General features: G+C 33.6%; 1 protein-coding gene across 1 annotated transcript in view; it reads left to right on the top strand.

The window, feature by feature from the left end:
* The first annotated feature begins 6,675 nt into the window (after positions 1–6,675).
* The window catches only part of LOC115421349 (uncharacterized oxidoreductase YjmC-like), a 28,443-nt gene continuing 19,397 nt past the window's right edge, over positions 6,676–15,721 (top strand). Inside the window, exon 1 of the mRNA XM_030137200.1 lies at positions 6,676–6,797. Within this exon, the coding sequence (XP_029993060.1) occupies positions 6,790–6,797 (8 nt within the window). The 5' untranslated portion in view covers positions 6,676–6,789. The remainder of the gene's footprint in view (positions 6,798–15,721) is intronic.

The following is a 15,721-nucleotide window of genomic DNA, read 5'->3' on the forward strand; positions in this document are numbered from 1 at the left end:
CTTAAATTGACTGCTAATACAACAATTACATCGTAAATAAGTAAAGGTTAGTTCAAAGGCTGGCATATTATATCTAAACACAACCAATGAATTTACATAAACTTAGCATGAGCCTGCATAAAGAATTAGCAACCCATCTCTGACTGCTAGCATAAACGAATTAGCTTAAACATGTTAATAACACATTGTAATAAACACATCCAAAATAATGTCATAAACATGTTTCTAACGGCACGTTTGCATGTGAAATTATTTAGTAAACAACAGAATGATTGATACATACAGGTATTGCTTCTGCAGGAGTTAAACAAAGTTTGATTCAGCATTACTTGGAAAGTTCACTGGCTTTTCTCCTCTCAGCCAGCACGTGCACACAGCACGCGCTTGGTGCGTGTGGAGCGCCAAAATAAAAGCATGAGTTTCAAAATAAGAGTTCATATGTATAAATGAACTAAGACTTGCTTGACAGGCAGAATGGCATTAACGGGAGATTTTTAAAAAATTCGGCGTTATTTGATGAATGCGTTAATGCGGTAATAATGCATTAACTTGCCCAGCCCTAATAAAAATAATGTTTGGTGAGGCAAATAGTGTTTGTATGTGTAAGTGTCCACAGGCTCACATAATAATAATAATAATAATAATAATAATAATAATAATAATAATAATAATAATAATAATGATAATGATAATAATAAAAATTCATTGATTCATTTTCTGAACCTGCTTTATCCTCACTAGGGTCACGGGGGTCGCTTTGAGTCTATCCTAGCTGCTTATGGACGAAAGTGGGGTTCACCCTGGACATGTCACCAGTTCATCGCAGGACTGACATATAGAGACAAACAATTATTCTCACATTCACACCTAAGGGTGATTTAGATTAACCAATGAACCTATCAGTGCATGTCTTTGGATGGCGGGAGGAAGCCAGAGTACCCAGAAAGAACCCACGCAGACACGGGGAAAACGTGCAAACCCCACACAGAAAGGTCCCACCCCCATTGACTGGTGCTGGAATCGAACCCAGGACCTTCTTGCTGTGTGGCACGAGTGCTAACCACCTCAACTAATTTCATTTTGTCCCACTTTATCTATGAAATGTAAATATGTATGTCCTTGAACATTTTAGGAGCAGAATGATAAGCCTATGTCAATGTTCAGAAGCTAAAATAGTCAAAAAGAGTGCACTGCTTAGTACTTTCAGTTACGATGACAATTAACAACTGACATATGAAAATAAAATAAAAGATTGCTTTAATTTGCTGATAGAACATGTCAGTGTAACACAGAAAGAAAAAAACTGTTTATTCTACAGCAGTGTTTTGCACAAAGGAAAAATACTAAATTACAAATGCAAACATTGGTGACAGGCCTTAGGCAGAACAGAACATATGGGGATTAACAGTGAAGTCTGTGTACACATCCTGATATTCCAGTCTGTCTGGCCTCAGATTCACATCCACATCACAATACACACCTTTGCTCTGCAATGCAGCACAGAATTCTGCACAAAGAACTGTGGAATGGACGTCTTTGGGAAAATATACAGCACACTTTTATCAGCGTGGCATATGTAACAAAAACAGTCGATATTTTATATGTAATTATTTGTATGAATGAGCCAAAGAATTTTAGGTTGTCCAAACAAATAAAAATGTTTAGACACTTTTTTATGATATGCATTAAACATTCAATAAGCAGTAACACACATTATCACATTATCTAAAGCTGAATGGCTCTTTCTTATACAACAGGTGTGATAGACATTGGATTTTATTTGTTTTTAAAGCCCTCATTGGTCTTTTACCATCTTTTATTCATTTTTTGTATCTTTTAATGCAAGTCAATATCACACTTGCTCAAAGGACTGGCTCACACTTCAGGTTCCTTCAGTTTGTACTGAATTTGGAAAGTCCAGTTTTTCATACTGTGCACCTGAAACCTGGAACACTGTCCAGAACTGTCTGAAATTTACCACACTTTTATCATTAGGACAATTTAAATCCTTAATCACTTCCTATTTTATCTCCAGCTGCTCCTGTTTTTAAGTAGATGTTTGTTTTCAGTTAATCTTTGTCACTTTTACTTTTTGGTATTTCTGATATGTCAAATGTTTTGTTTTGTCTCAACTATATTGTAAATGAGGTTGTGGCCTTCAATATATCTCTGAGTTTAAATAAAGGTTATTATTATTATTATTATTATTATTATTATTATTATTATTAACAGTTACTGCTAATTAAAAAAAAAAAATTATGTGCATTTTGTTGTAAAACTCAATCACCTTTTGACTCACATCTCCTTACTGTAGTTTATGAGACAGTTTAGCGTCTCCTACAGGCTACAGAGTTCATTGCATCCAAATAAACATTTTGCTTAGACGTTTAGTGCCATTTTCATTTGGTAGTTTTCTTATGAAGCTGAAATTCTGGTGCAAGGTGAAATGCCAGAAGTGAATAAGTTCATCTTTAGGAAAGCATAAATGTGTGGAGTAAATATGACAATCTCCTGTAGAATATTTTAACACCTTTCCATAATGTCATACTTTTAATATTTGTTATCCATTTATTCTACTGTTCTACTGTTTTTCACTTGCCTTGTGGGATTCTCTCTTTTATTATTTTATTCCTTTATTATGTCTCTTATTTTAATTGAGTTATTTCCTTCATTTTTATTTTCTTCCTTTGCTTTTATTTGCTTTTAGTTTGTTCTGTAGTGTTGTCTTTTAATTGCTTTTACCATCCTCGTTCTTTTATTGTATTTTTTTTTGTGTATTTTTGATCTCGTATCATAGCGTTGTTGTTTATGTCACATGCTATGCATCTTTCATCAGTTTATCTACTTGTTTTTAACTTTATTGTCTGACTATTGTCTGACCATATGATTGCTATTGCCTTTGTTTGTGGTTAACTGTGTTCTATCAATAAAATTCTTCTTCTTCTCCTATCATTATTATTATTATTATTATTATTATTATTATTATTGTTATTATTATTATTATTATCCTCCTGAGACCCAGAAAAGTGAAAGTTTTGCCTTTTTTACATTGAACAATTGTCTTGATTGCACACTGCATAATGCAACAGTTTTTTCACATATATTTCAAATTTTTTTGTTTATTTATTTTATTAATTTTTTAATGGAATGTCCTTTGCAATGGACAGCATTTTTTAAGTAAAACTGTGAAACTTTTGTGTGCCCTTCAGAGGACAAAAATGCATCGCTGGGTCTCAGGAGGTTATTATCAAAAACAGACTACACTCACACCATTCCACACACGTAAACACAGACATGATTAACTCCATCAAACTCAACTTTAAACCTTTGATGAAACAGTGTAAACCTATTATCCCATATAATGCACGTTCATCCTTGTTTAATTAGATAACACACAAGCCTCTGGGGCAGAAATTGTGACAAATGCCCACATTTTCATGCCTCAACTCGACTCCATGACAAACTGAATAATCACGTCACATCTACAAATGACTATGAAGAAATTGGATCATTTAATCAGCACCAAAAAAGTAAAACAGAAGCCCTGATGGAACTGTTAAAACTGGCTTCCACACCCTGTTTTTTACTCTTTACTTTAAAAATGCAAATATCCGTGTTCTGCATGTCGTATGTTGCAAACTCAGCCTTCTACAAATTAAGATAATGAAAACAGGCCTAAAGCTCATGAGACTCGTGTTGCAACTGCCTCCTTTTCTTGTCTTTGCAGATTGTTAAGTATTTTATAATTTACCTGCTGGGTGTTTGGAGATTAAAGTACAAACCATCTTCAGAGGAGGCATTTTCAAATAATGTGGCTTTTGGGATCCACAATTCCAAACAAACCCCAGCCTTTGGTTCTCATAACAGTTAAACACTGAAATTTCAAAAACATATTCATGTGATTATATAATAAATGATTTTAAAATGTTATTAGACTGATTTATATTAGATTTCTATATATATAGCATTAAATAAACTATCTCTTAATGTTGTTAAAAAATCCAATTTCATCATATCCTCCTGAGACCCAGGAAAGTACAAGTTTTGGCTTTTTTACATTAAAGAACTGCCTCTCTTTGAAACAGCACGATGCAACAGTTTTTTCAGATGCATTTTTAACATTTTTATGGACTGTGCTTTGCCTTGGATAGTGTTTTTTTTTTTTTTTTTTTTTCTTTCAATAAAGCTGTTAAACTCTTGTCCCTACAGAGGACAAAAACGCATTGCTGGGTCTCAGGAGGATATTTACATTAAAAAACTAAAAAAAATATTGCAATTCTAACATCTATTTATCCATAAGAAATGACCCAATTACTCAGGTTTCATCAACAAGTTTCTCTGGAGTCTTGATTGATGAAAATTTGAGCTGGAAGAGCCACATTCACTTTGTAAGAAAATAGCGAAGTCTGTCAGCATCATTGGTAAAATTAGTAGATTCCTTCATCAGAAGTGCTTCCTAACTCTTTATTATAGCTTAATTTATCCATAACTCACATATTGCAAAACAATTTGGGAGCGACTTATCCTACCCACCTTCATCAACTTTATATGCTGCAAAACAAATTCTCCAGGATGGCTATATTTAGTGACTCGGCTGCTCAGTCAGCCCTGTTTTCAAACAGATCAATATCCTCTCAGTTTTTACTTTAAATAAATACCTTACCTGTATATTTCTTTATAAAATCTTGATTCAACTTACTACACAGCAAATCTGCCAATGTTGATTTTACAGTGTTACTTGTATTTAACACCATTCAGAGTTCATATAACGTTTGATCCATAAAAACTAACACTCGCAGAGTCCGCTTGTGTCTTTGATGGTGTCCTTTTTCAGGGTACATTTACCAGGTGTTGAGGAGCATGATTGAACACCATAATGGGTGCTGATTTCTGGACAGAGCAACAGAGAAGACCAGTGTGCTCATGGATGTCATATGAGGCATTGTTTTAAGTACCATTTTACTTCTGAAACAAGGCTATTTATTAGGCTGGAAGTAACTTTTCTGTCAAGCTCTGTCAGTACCATAATGTGTATATTTTTGTTCGGACCAACTTGCTAACCAGCTGCTAAAATTAGCATACATACATACATATGTATATATATATATATATATATATATATATATATATATATATATATATATATATATATATATATATATATATATATATATATGAAAGCATATATAAGCGGCTCCTCTGCTCCGGAGCAGATCTGCGTTAGGAGCCCTGTTAAAGAAAAATAAATATATTTTTTATTGCAGTACGTTTTGGAACTTTTTGGAAACTCTAATTATGTTAATCCCAGTGGACAATGTACACCTTATGAGTAGTATAGTAAACTCTAGTTAAATTTACATTTAACACCACAGAATGTTACTTGAATACTGGTGCAGTGTTGAATAGTTAACTCTGTTGGTGTCACTAATCAATGAACTTTGAATACTAATCTAATGTTATTTTCATCTATTGTGATGTTAATATTTTACACTTAAAGAGTTTGTCTGAACACTGTCATAGTGTTAATCATTTTAACACTTTCAAAAGTGTTGATTTAACATTTAACTGGTGGTTCCCATATAAACCCTGGCTCGGTGTTAATTTCAACTCTGAGGGTGTTAAATTTGCATTTTCAAATTTGCAGTGCACATACTCTTTTTCTTTTATTCTCTGTTCATACTTTTGTTGTACTTTGTATATTATTGTTTTATTCCGACTGTCTTTCTTTAAGATAATGCTGTAATGAGGTGAGATTAATTTTATAAGCCCCATGGGGTTTTCTGATCTCACCTGCACAGTTTGTTTCTTTGTTTGTCCTAATGTGTGATTTGTTGTTGTGCTAAATAAATAAATAAATAAATAAATAAACTGAGTTATTTTATAGATATTTACTTCTAACTGTTTAATAATCACATTTTTCTTGTTTTTTTTTTTTTTTTTTTTTTTTTCTGTTGTTGGCCTATGTGACCTGATATAACCCTCAAGTACCAGCACTGCACACAGAAAAGAATAGCTGAGTAACATGACAAGTAAATAAGGAGACTGTAAGACAAACAGTAAACATATGGATGACATTACATTCTAACTGCCTCCTTTCACATTCATCATCTGACCACTAAGTCCCAGAATGCTTTCAAACAATAACAGACCTCAGCCAGCAGAGGGAGCCACTGGCTGTGACTTCAAGCTTCGTTTTTTTTTTTTTTTTTTTTTCATCCATCCTCTTCTCATCCTTCTTATGCAAGTGACTGCACCTTACTCACACGGTTGTCTAGTTTTCCCATTCACAAATCTGACACCATGCTGTTGCGTTTTCAATATAAAGGCTCGAAGAAGATGCAGTTATTCAATTTGACCTGGATGGATTATTATAAAAATATTTACATGTGTCTCTAAGGAAGGGTGTTCTGGATGAATGTCTTCTCAGGGGACCCATGTGATCCCATGGGACAAGCTGCAGAAGGCGGCTTTAGCGAGTGCAGTACCTCTAACCCCATATGATTTCCCACGCCAGAACAGGCTCGTGTGCGTAATTGCGCACGGAGACTCCCTCCAAAAAAAAAAAAAAAAAAAAAAAAAAAGCCTGTCCTCCACGCCCACGGACGGAGGTAGAAAGGCAAGATACCTGACCTAACGATGGGCGTTTCCAAACACTGTTGAGCTTGAAGAGCGAGTCGGTGAGGTGACAGGTGACAGTGGTGTCATCCAGATCAACAGATCAACAGTCAGATCCAACACTGACCCACCGGGACTGACCCACCTGAAGGAGCACAGAGGAAGTCCACCAACATGAGCAGGTAAGGACCTCTAATGGTCACCTTCAGGAGGACAGGGATGGTCAAGTGGACCAGAAGGGTGAGAAGCAGGAGCAGGTTTATGAAACCAAAACCTGCTGGAGATGGTAGAGATGATAAGACACAAACATGGCCTCATTATGTTTCCTGAATGTTGTCTTTGTTAGTTTGAATGACATAAAGTACAGAATAAATAATCTGGTAAAATACAGTTAGTTTATTGTCTGAAGCCAAAAGTTTTCAAAATAATAGAAATGAAAAGACAACTGGTTTCAGTGTCATATTCTGCTTTTCTTGGTATATATTTGTATGGTATGTGTTTTTCACTTGTATAATAATAATAATAATAATAATAATAATAATAATAATAATAATAATAATAGATTAATTACTTTATTTATTTATTAGGGACAGTGCATATTAATGAACATCTACAACAATTGCAGCTGTAAATATACCAGATTGTAACAGCAGTGCTAATTTCCATCTGTAGTAGGCAGGTGACAAGAAAGACAGTTGACAAGAAGGCAAAACATCATAAAAACACACAGAACAACTCAGTGAGGACAATGTACTGATGGTCACAGGCTTGGTTTTCCTTCATCCAATGCTGAAGTTATGATTTGAAGGAGGCATATGATTGTGAGTCTCTTTTGTTGAATAGTAAACTGTTCCAATATTCAGTTTGACACAAACATGGCCTCATTATGTTTCCTGAATGTTGTCTTTGTTAGTTTGAATGACATAAAGTGCAGAATAAATAATCTGGTAAAATACTGTTAGTTTATTGAATGAAGCTAAAAGTTTTCATAATAATAGAAATGAAAAGACAACTGGTTCCAGTGTCATGTTGTACTTTGCTTGGTATATATTTGTATGGTATGTGTTTTGCACATGTATAATAATAATAAAAATAAAAATAAAAATAATATTTTTTTAATTAAGGACAGTGCATATTAATCAGGGGTTTCAAACATGCGGCCCGGGGGCCAAATGTGGCCCGCCAAAGGTTCCAGTCCGGCCCGTAGGATGAATGTGCAAATTGCAAAAATTCCACAGTCAAGGCTGTCAAACTCATTTTAGTTCAGGTTCCACATACAGACAAATATGATCTCAAGTAAAATAACAGCATAATAACCTACAAAAAAATAATGTCTCCATATTTTCTTCTGGGTTTGATGTGAAAATAATATTACACTATGCCTAGAAATAATGACCGCTTCACATTTTTGTCTTTGTTTTAGTGCAAAAAATAATATTAAATTATGAAAATATTCACATTTACAAACTATCCTGTAACAATAAAATGGGAGTAACCTGAACAAATATGAACAACCTGAAATGTCTAAAGAAAATAAGCACAATTTTAACAATTTTCTGGCTGTTACTGTTGTCTTTGTAGATCCGATCCATAATGCTTGTTACAACTGCACTTAGTTTTCTTAAGAAATTTCTTTTTTTTTCAGGTTATCCACATCTTTTTTGTTTGGATAATTTAGAAAAGTTAGTATTTTCATAATTTAATGTTTTGTTTTGTTTTTTTACACTAAAACACTTTGTAGTTTTCATATTTATAGGTTATTATGCTATTGTTTTACTGGTTCAACCTACTTGAGATCAAATCGGGCTGAATGTGGCCCCTGAAAGAAAATGAGTTTGAGACCCCTGGGTTAAAGGGTTAAGTATAACACCGTTCCTCCAAAGTACTGAAATGAAAGATATGTTTTGGTCATTATAAGGCAAATTACTGGTATAGGCAATATAATGTAAAAAAAAAGAAAAAAGATGTAATTATGTTAAATATCTGACCCCTGTGGGGGTTTTTTGCACTAAATTTAGTGCTTTAAAGCAAAGACAAAAAAATTGGACTTGTCATTATTTATAAGTTATCATGCTATTATTTTACTGGTGAGGTGCATTCATGGCCCCTCGAAAACACGGGTGCAGAAGAGATAAACTATAATAATTGATGTAACCATGGGTTTTACTGATGCAGACATGCTAAGAAAGACACATTGTGCATTTAGCTGGCAGTTGTATCCGATGCACACTGAAGCTACCGGTGCAGTCGCATCGCAAACATCTGTCTCGGACCACTGACTGAAATTGGTGAATCTCTCCATTCCTACTTTAGATGTTTAACACTTATCTGACAACCTTAAAGACCTCATTTCTGACACTGTAACACTCTTTTTGTTGATATCGTCCAATCACTCATCAAATTGGCCTTTGGTTTCTATTTTTGGTGTCTTATAAGCCCATGTAATTCATTCATTCATTCATTCATATCATCTTCTACCCTGCTTCAAACTATTATTATTACCTCAGCCCTCAAAAATCCACTATTGGCCAACCTCTAATATAAGTTACATTATGACCATCTAAGACAGAAAATGTTTTAACCTAATTTTGAAATGCTGTGACATTGTGTTTGGAGCACCGTCAAACATCCAAACCAGGGGTCTGAAACATGTGGCCCGGGGGCCAAATGCAGCCCGCCAAAGGTTCCAGTCCGGCCCATGGGATGAATTTGCAAAATTCAAAAATTTCACAGTTAAGGCTGTGGAACTCATTTTAGTTCAGGTTCCACATACAGACTAATATGATCTACAGTCAAATTATAGCATAATAACCTACAAAAATAATGACTCCATATTTTCTTCTTGCTTTGATGTGAGAAAAATAATATTACATTATGTAATACAAATAATACAAACTTAAATTGTTTGTCTTTGTTTTAGTGCAAAAAATAACATTGAATTATGTAAATATTTACGTTTACAAACTATCCTGTAACAATAAAATGTGAATAGCCTGAGCAAATATGAACAACCTGAAATTTCTAAAGAAAATTAAACACAATTTGAACAATTTTCTGCCTGTTACTAAGTGTTTAGTGTCTTTGTAGATCTGATCCATAACGCACATGTATAAATGATAAGTTGAGGCATAATATTGTCAAAATTGCACTAAATTTTCTTAATTTTTTTAAATTTAAATTTCATTTTTTTCTTCTCTTTTTTTTTTGATAGTTTATAGAAGTAAGTAAAACAAAAACAAAAATTTGGAATTGTCATAATTTATAGGTTATCATATTATTATTTGAGTGGTCCGGCCCACTTGAGATTAAATCGGGCTGAATGTGGCCCCTGAAAGAAAATGAGTTTGAGACCCCTGATCCAAACAAACAACTCAACTGATTTAGGACTCCCTTTAACCCAGTAACCTACTGATAGTGTCCTTCAAAATGTAACTTACTGCTAACCAGCTAGAAAGGCCCACACTTCCATTCCATGTCTTGGGGCTTCTTTCTCTAAAGCAGGAGTCTCAAACTCATTTTCTTTCAGGGGCCACATTCAGCCCAATTTGATCTCAAGTGGGCCGGACCAGTAAAATAATAGCATACTAACCTATAAATAATGACAACTCCAAATTTTTGTCTGTGTTTTAGTGCAAAAAACCCCATTAAATTATGGAAAAACTTCCTTTTATAAACTATCTGAACAAAAAAAGATGCGAATAGCCTGAAATAAGTGAAATTTCTTGAGAAAAATAAGTGCAATTTTAACAATATTATGCCTCATACTTAACATTTATACATGTGCATTATGGATTGCATCTACAAAGACACTAAACACTTAGTAAAAAGCAGAATGTTTTCTTCAGACACTTCAGGTTGTTCATATTTGTTCAGGTTATTCACATTTAATTGTTACAGGATAGTTTGTAAATGTAGATATCTTCATAATTTAATGTTATTTTTTGCACTAAAACAAAGACAAAAATTTGAGGTTGTCATTATTTATAGGCATAGTGTAATATTATTTTTCTCACATCAAACTGAGAAGAAAATATGGAGTCATTATTTTTTTAGGTTATTATGTTATTATTTTACTGTAGGTCATATTGGTCTGTATGTGGAACCTGAACTAAAATGAATTCCACAGCCTTGACTGTGGAATTTTTGTGCTTTGCAAATTCATCCCACGGGCCAGATTGGAACCTTTGGCGGGCTGCATTTGGCCCCCAGGCTAAAGTATAAGGTTTTACACAGCGTCCACTTCATTCTTAGATTTCAAAAACATCCTCCTTGTACTGACACTAAATGGGCTTCACTGTAGATTTGCTCATATTCTCCCTGCTAACGTTGATGCTCTTAACTCTACCTGTACAGGAAAGAGGGACAATATTTGACTTTGTGTATGTCCACATGGACCTGATCTGCAGACGGATAAAGGTCGAGGTCATACGCCCCATTTAATGTGGTTATAGAGTGGAGGGAAACAAACATGACCCTGAAAACAGACAAAACTTTTCACCCACTAAATAACATCACAGACTCTTCAAACATGCACGCTGAGAGATTTAATGACGTGAATAACGATCAATAATAGTTTATCTACTATCAACAGTAACTTAATGAAGTAATCGCATTGTGCCAGTATCAACATTTCCTGAAAATTTCAAGGCTGATCTGCCTTGGCGGAGGTCTACGCTCTCTCAGTGCTTTTCTAGTTTTAGAACATGCTCTAAAACACCTGCTATTCAGCTCAAGGATTCAAATACGCAGCTCTCATTATCTTATAGATTTTCAGTGAGTGTCAGTGAGACAGATCCTCTAGCTATAAATTTGATTTATTAGAAAAATTAATTAAAACAGTAAGTTAAACCATGTATGTTATGAGGGGTTGGCATGGCTTATGCAGAGATGCAAAAGATGTAAAAGATGCAGAAAAGCAGCTTTGTAGAGTTTTTAGTTGAGCTGTTTGTACAGAACACACACAGAGGTAAGTTCATTTGTGAACACAGTATAGGAAACATCCATCCTGCCTGCAGCTCAGATCTGGATACAATTACGCCACATTCCGAAAATTGCATTTGTCCTTCCCTCTAACCATCACTTGCCACAAAGTGTAATGAAGAAAAACAAGCAACAACAAGGAAAGCGTGTCGGAGAACTTATGTACTTATGTTAGACACAAATCACTTACAGAGCTGACGAGACGAGACGTTTCAGTTCTGTCAGAGTTAATAAATAAACAAATTGTTTATCAGACAGGAGGTTAATTTTCCAAACAAGCAACCAGTTTTGGAGTCAGACTTAAGATTATCAGTATCAAAACAACTAAATATTTAGTTAAAATATTTAACTAATATTTAGTTACCATCAACACCTAAATTTTATTTATTTATTTATTTATTTAAAATATTTAGTTAGAATATTTAACTAAATGTTTTAATAAAAACATTAATCCCATTTGTTAATTTCCTTTGTAACTTTTGCCTTTGCTTTAAACAGATCTACTATGATAACTACTGTTCTCAGGCATTGTTGTTTAATATACAAGATTTTGTCCTACATTTTACACATATTTATTTTATACATTTATTCTGCATCAGTGGTGGTGTAATATTTGTTCTGGTAGTGACTGAGAAACTATGGAAGCGTATTGCATTCACACAAAAAATAAAATTCGGCTCTGTTTTTCCAAATTAACGAGATAATTATGTAATTACGAGATAATTATCTCGTAATTACAAGAAAAAATAAGCCAAAAAAAATTTGGCTCTGTTTTTCTGAATTTCTGAATTAACGAGATACTATTTTCTGAAAAAAATTAAATTTGGCTCTGTTTTTCTGAGTTAACGAGATACTGTTTTCTGGGGGGAAAAAAAATAAAAAATTCGGCTTTGTTTTTTCGAGATATTTATCTTGGTAATTCAGAAAAACAAAGCCGAATTTAAATTTTTTCAGAAAACAGTATCTCGTTACTTCAGAAAAACAAAGCCGAATTTTTTTAAACTTATTTTTTCTTGTAATTACGAGGTAATTATCTTGTTATTTCAGAAAAACAGAGCCAAATTTTATTTTTTGTGTGAATGCAATATGCTTCCGTAAAGCCAGAAACCAAATTATTTAATAAGTATCAGTCATATTATAGTATATAGCACAGGTGTCAAACATGTGGCCAGGGGGCCAAATCTGGCCCGCCAAAGGATCCAATCTGGCCCTTGGGATGAATTTGTGAAATGCAAAAATTACACTAAGATATTAACAGTTCTTTCAGTTCAGTTTCCACATTCAGACCAATTCAATCTCAAGTGGGCAGGATTCAGTAAAAGGCTATCATTATAACATATAAATAATGACAACTCCAAATTTTTCTCTTTGTTTTTGTGTAAATACATGAAAATATTTACATTTACAAAGTATAACTTTGCAAAAAATGTGAATAAGCTGAACAAATATGAACAACCTGAAATGTCTTTAGAGAAGTAAGTACAATTTTAACAATATTCTGCTTGCTACTAAATGTTTTGTGTATTTGAAGATCCACTGTGATCTGTAAGTTATAATGTACATGTGTAAATGATAAACTGAGGCAGAATATTGTTGAAATTACATTTATTTTTTCAGTTTGTTCATGTTATTCACATCTTTTAAAAGGATAGTTTGTAGATGTAAACCTTATCATGATGTAAAGTTACTCGTTTCACTTTAAAACATAGGAAAAAGTTTGGAGTTGACATTATTTCTATATTATTATGTTATTATTTTACTGGTTCGGCCCACTTCAGAGCTTATTTAGCTGAATGTGGAACTGAACTAAAATGAGTGTGACACCCCTGGTATATAGTATAGATATGCTTAGACTAGGAAGGTTATTATAGTTATAATTATATAAGGAGAAGGGGTGGGAGTTTATAAGTTATACTTCTTCTCACTTCTTTTCGAATATGTATTATATGTCTTATGTCTTATGTATAAGTGTTTTGTTTATTTATTTTCTTCTGTTTTGACATTCATATTTGAAATAAATACATCCATCAATCAGTAAATCAAATTTGAGAAAAAGATGCTCGAGTAAATCCATAATTTATGGCAGTCATTCTTTTGTGCGAAGGAACACTTTCATCTTTTGCTCAATTTGCCAAAACAGTGATTATTGTACCGTTACCCATCTCACCTTTTTGTTAGTTTTATCTTAACCCTGTCATGCATAGTGGTCACTCCATTGGACAGCTATTCTACAGCTGTTCTCTTATATATTCATGGGTTTTGTTGTTTTAGTTTCATATCAGCCAACACATTGGACACTTATGCATCATCCCATACACTACAACTGATAACATTACTGTAACTTTGCTGCTCTCGATAAACTTGATCTAACATATTTGAGCGTAAAATCAATTCCTTGTTATTGTTATTAGACTGTCATTATCAACAAAAATTTTTTTTTTTTTGCATGTTATCTCAATGAAGTGAGTAATGACTAGTATTAGAGTATGTTAAAATGTGAGAAAACATCAGATTAGCAGCATTAAAATGTTTTTATTTCATAGTTTTCACAGTAAATACGTGTTTTTTTGCTTCAAAAATTAAACGCATGGGGTCCAGCTGAGTGGACATTTTTGCAACTCCATGAAAAATAGCTAAATAAAAAAAAAAAAAAGGTATCGCATTGTTTTTTTTAAATGCCTAAAGAGGAATAAAATCACTCAAGAAAAAAAAAAAAAAATTGATTAAGGTTCTTGTAATTCATGCATGAAAGGATCAAATGCATTGTGTCGTTCACACAGGCTGGCAGTCTGTCTACATTTTTTCAATGTGTTTTCATTCACGTCATTTCCTTCCACCACAGTTTATAGTGTGACACTGGGAAAAACTTTTTTCCCCACAGATCCTCTGGTACTCAGTGTCCTGCCAGCTGTTCATTCACTACATTCACTTGTAGAGTCAACAAAAAGGCTAAGGTTGTATTTGACGAGGGCATCTGGTTCTGTTTATTCTCAACAATTTTGTGTAATACCAGCTTCACCTTTGTGAACTACATCTATATGAGATTTCCCAATATTTGTTGCGAAGGTTTATGGACTTAGGACCTGACCGCAGAAAAGGGACTAAAAAAAGGTTAATCACCAACAGTTGACGTTTTTGCTTTTAACCTTTGCTTTGGCCACCAGTCAAAGTCTGTGTTATGTTGGCATGAGAGACAGAATTACAAGCCAAAGCCTTTGACCTAATTGCTCTTAAAAAAAATCAGAGGAATGGAACAGATTTTATTGGACACTTTTGGCTTGTAAACATAAACAGATGTATGTACCTACAGTGTAACCAACACTGTATGTAAATAGCATTCACAACAACTCAGGGGTTGGAAACTGTCATAAACTATGGCTAACTGTCTAGTACTTTTGGCGACTGTGCACTTTATCTTCTCCTTGTTCTGTGTAAGATGCAACCTATAATTTCCCATCCTGGGATTAATAAAGTGAAAGATTACTGAGACTGATTAGTCTGATGTAAGTGACCGACCATGTTACGGTCTTTGTATTTCTTGTGGTCTAATTGCTCCTTGTACCAAGAAGAAGATGTTCCTGCCTTAACACGTCATCTTTATCAAAATGTCACCCTGTACGTTAGCCCTAAGGCAGGGGTGTCAAACTCATTTTAGTTCAGGGGCCACATTCAGCCCGATATGATCTCAAGTGGGCAGGACCAGTAAAATAATAACAGTGAAAAAAGTAAAATTAAATTCTGATAATGATAACATCTACAAAAATCTGAATAACATGAACAACTGGAAACGTCTTAAGAAAAACAAGTGCAATTTTAACAATATTATGCCACAGATTATCATTTTATCATTTACACATGTGCATTATAACTTACATTACAATTACAAATGCACAAAACATTTAATAACAGGCAGAATATTGGTAAAACTGCATTTGTTTATCTTAAGGCATTTCAGGTTTTTCACATTTTTTGTAAAATAACAGTTTTTTAATATAAACATTTTCATGTAATTTTACTTTTTTTACACTAAAACAAAGAGAAAATTGGCTGTTTTCATTATTTATAGGTTTAATATGATTGTATTTTACTGGTTCTGACCCACTTGAGATCTAATTGGTCTGTATGT

Source organism: Sphaeramia orbicularis, chromosome 6, assembly GCF_902148855.1.
Source record: "Sphaeramia orbicularis chromosome 6, fSphaOr1.1, whole genome shotgun sequence".
In the NCBI taxonomy this organism is placed as follows: domain Eukaryota; kingdom Metazoa; phylum Chordata; class Actinopteri; order Kurtiformes; family Apogonidae; genus Sphaeramia; species Sphaeramia orbicularis.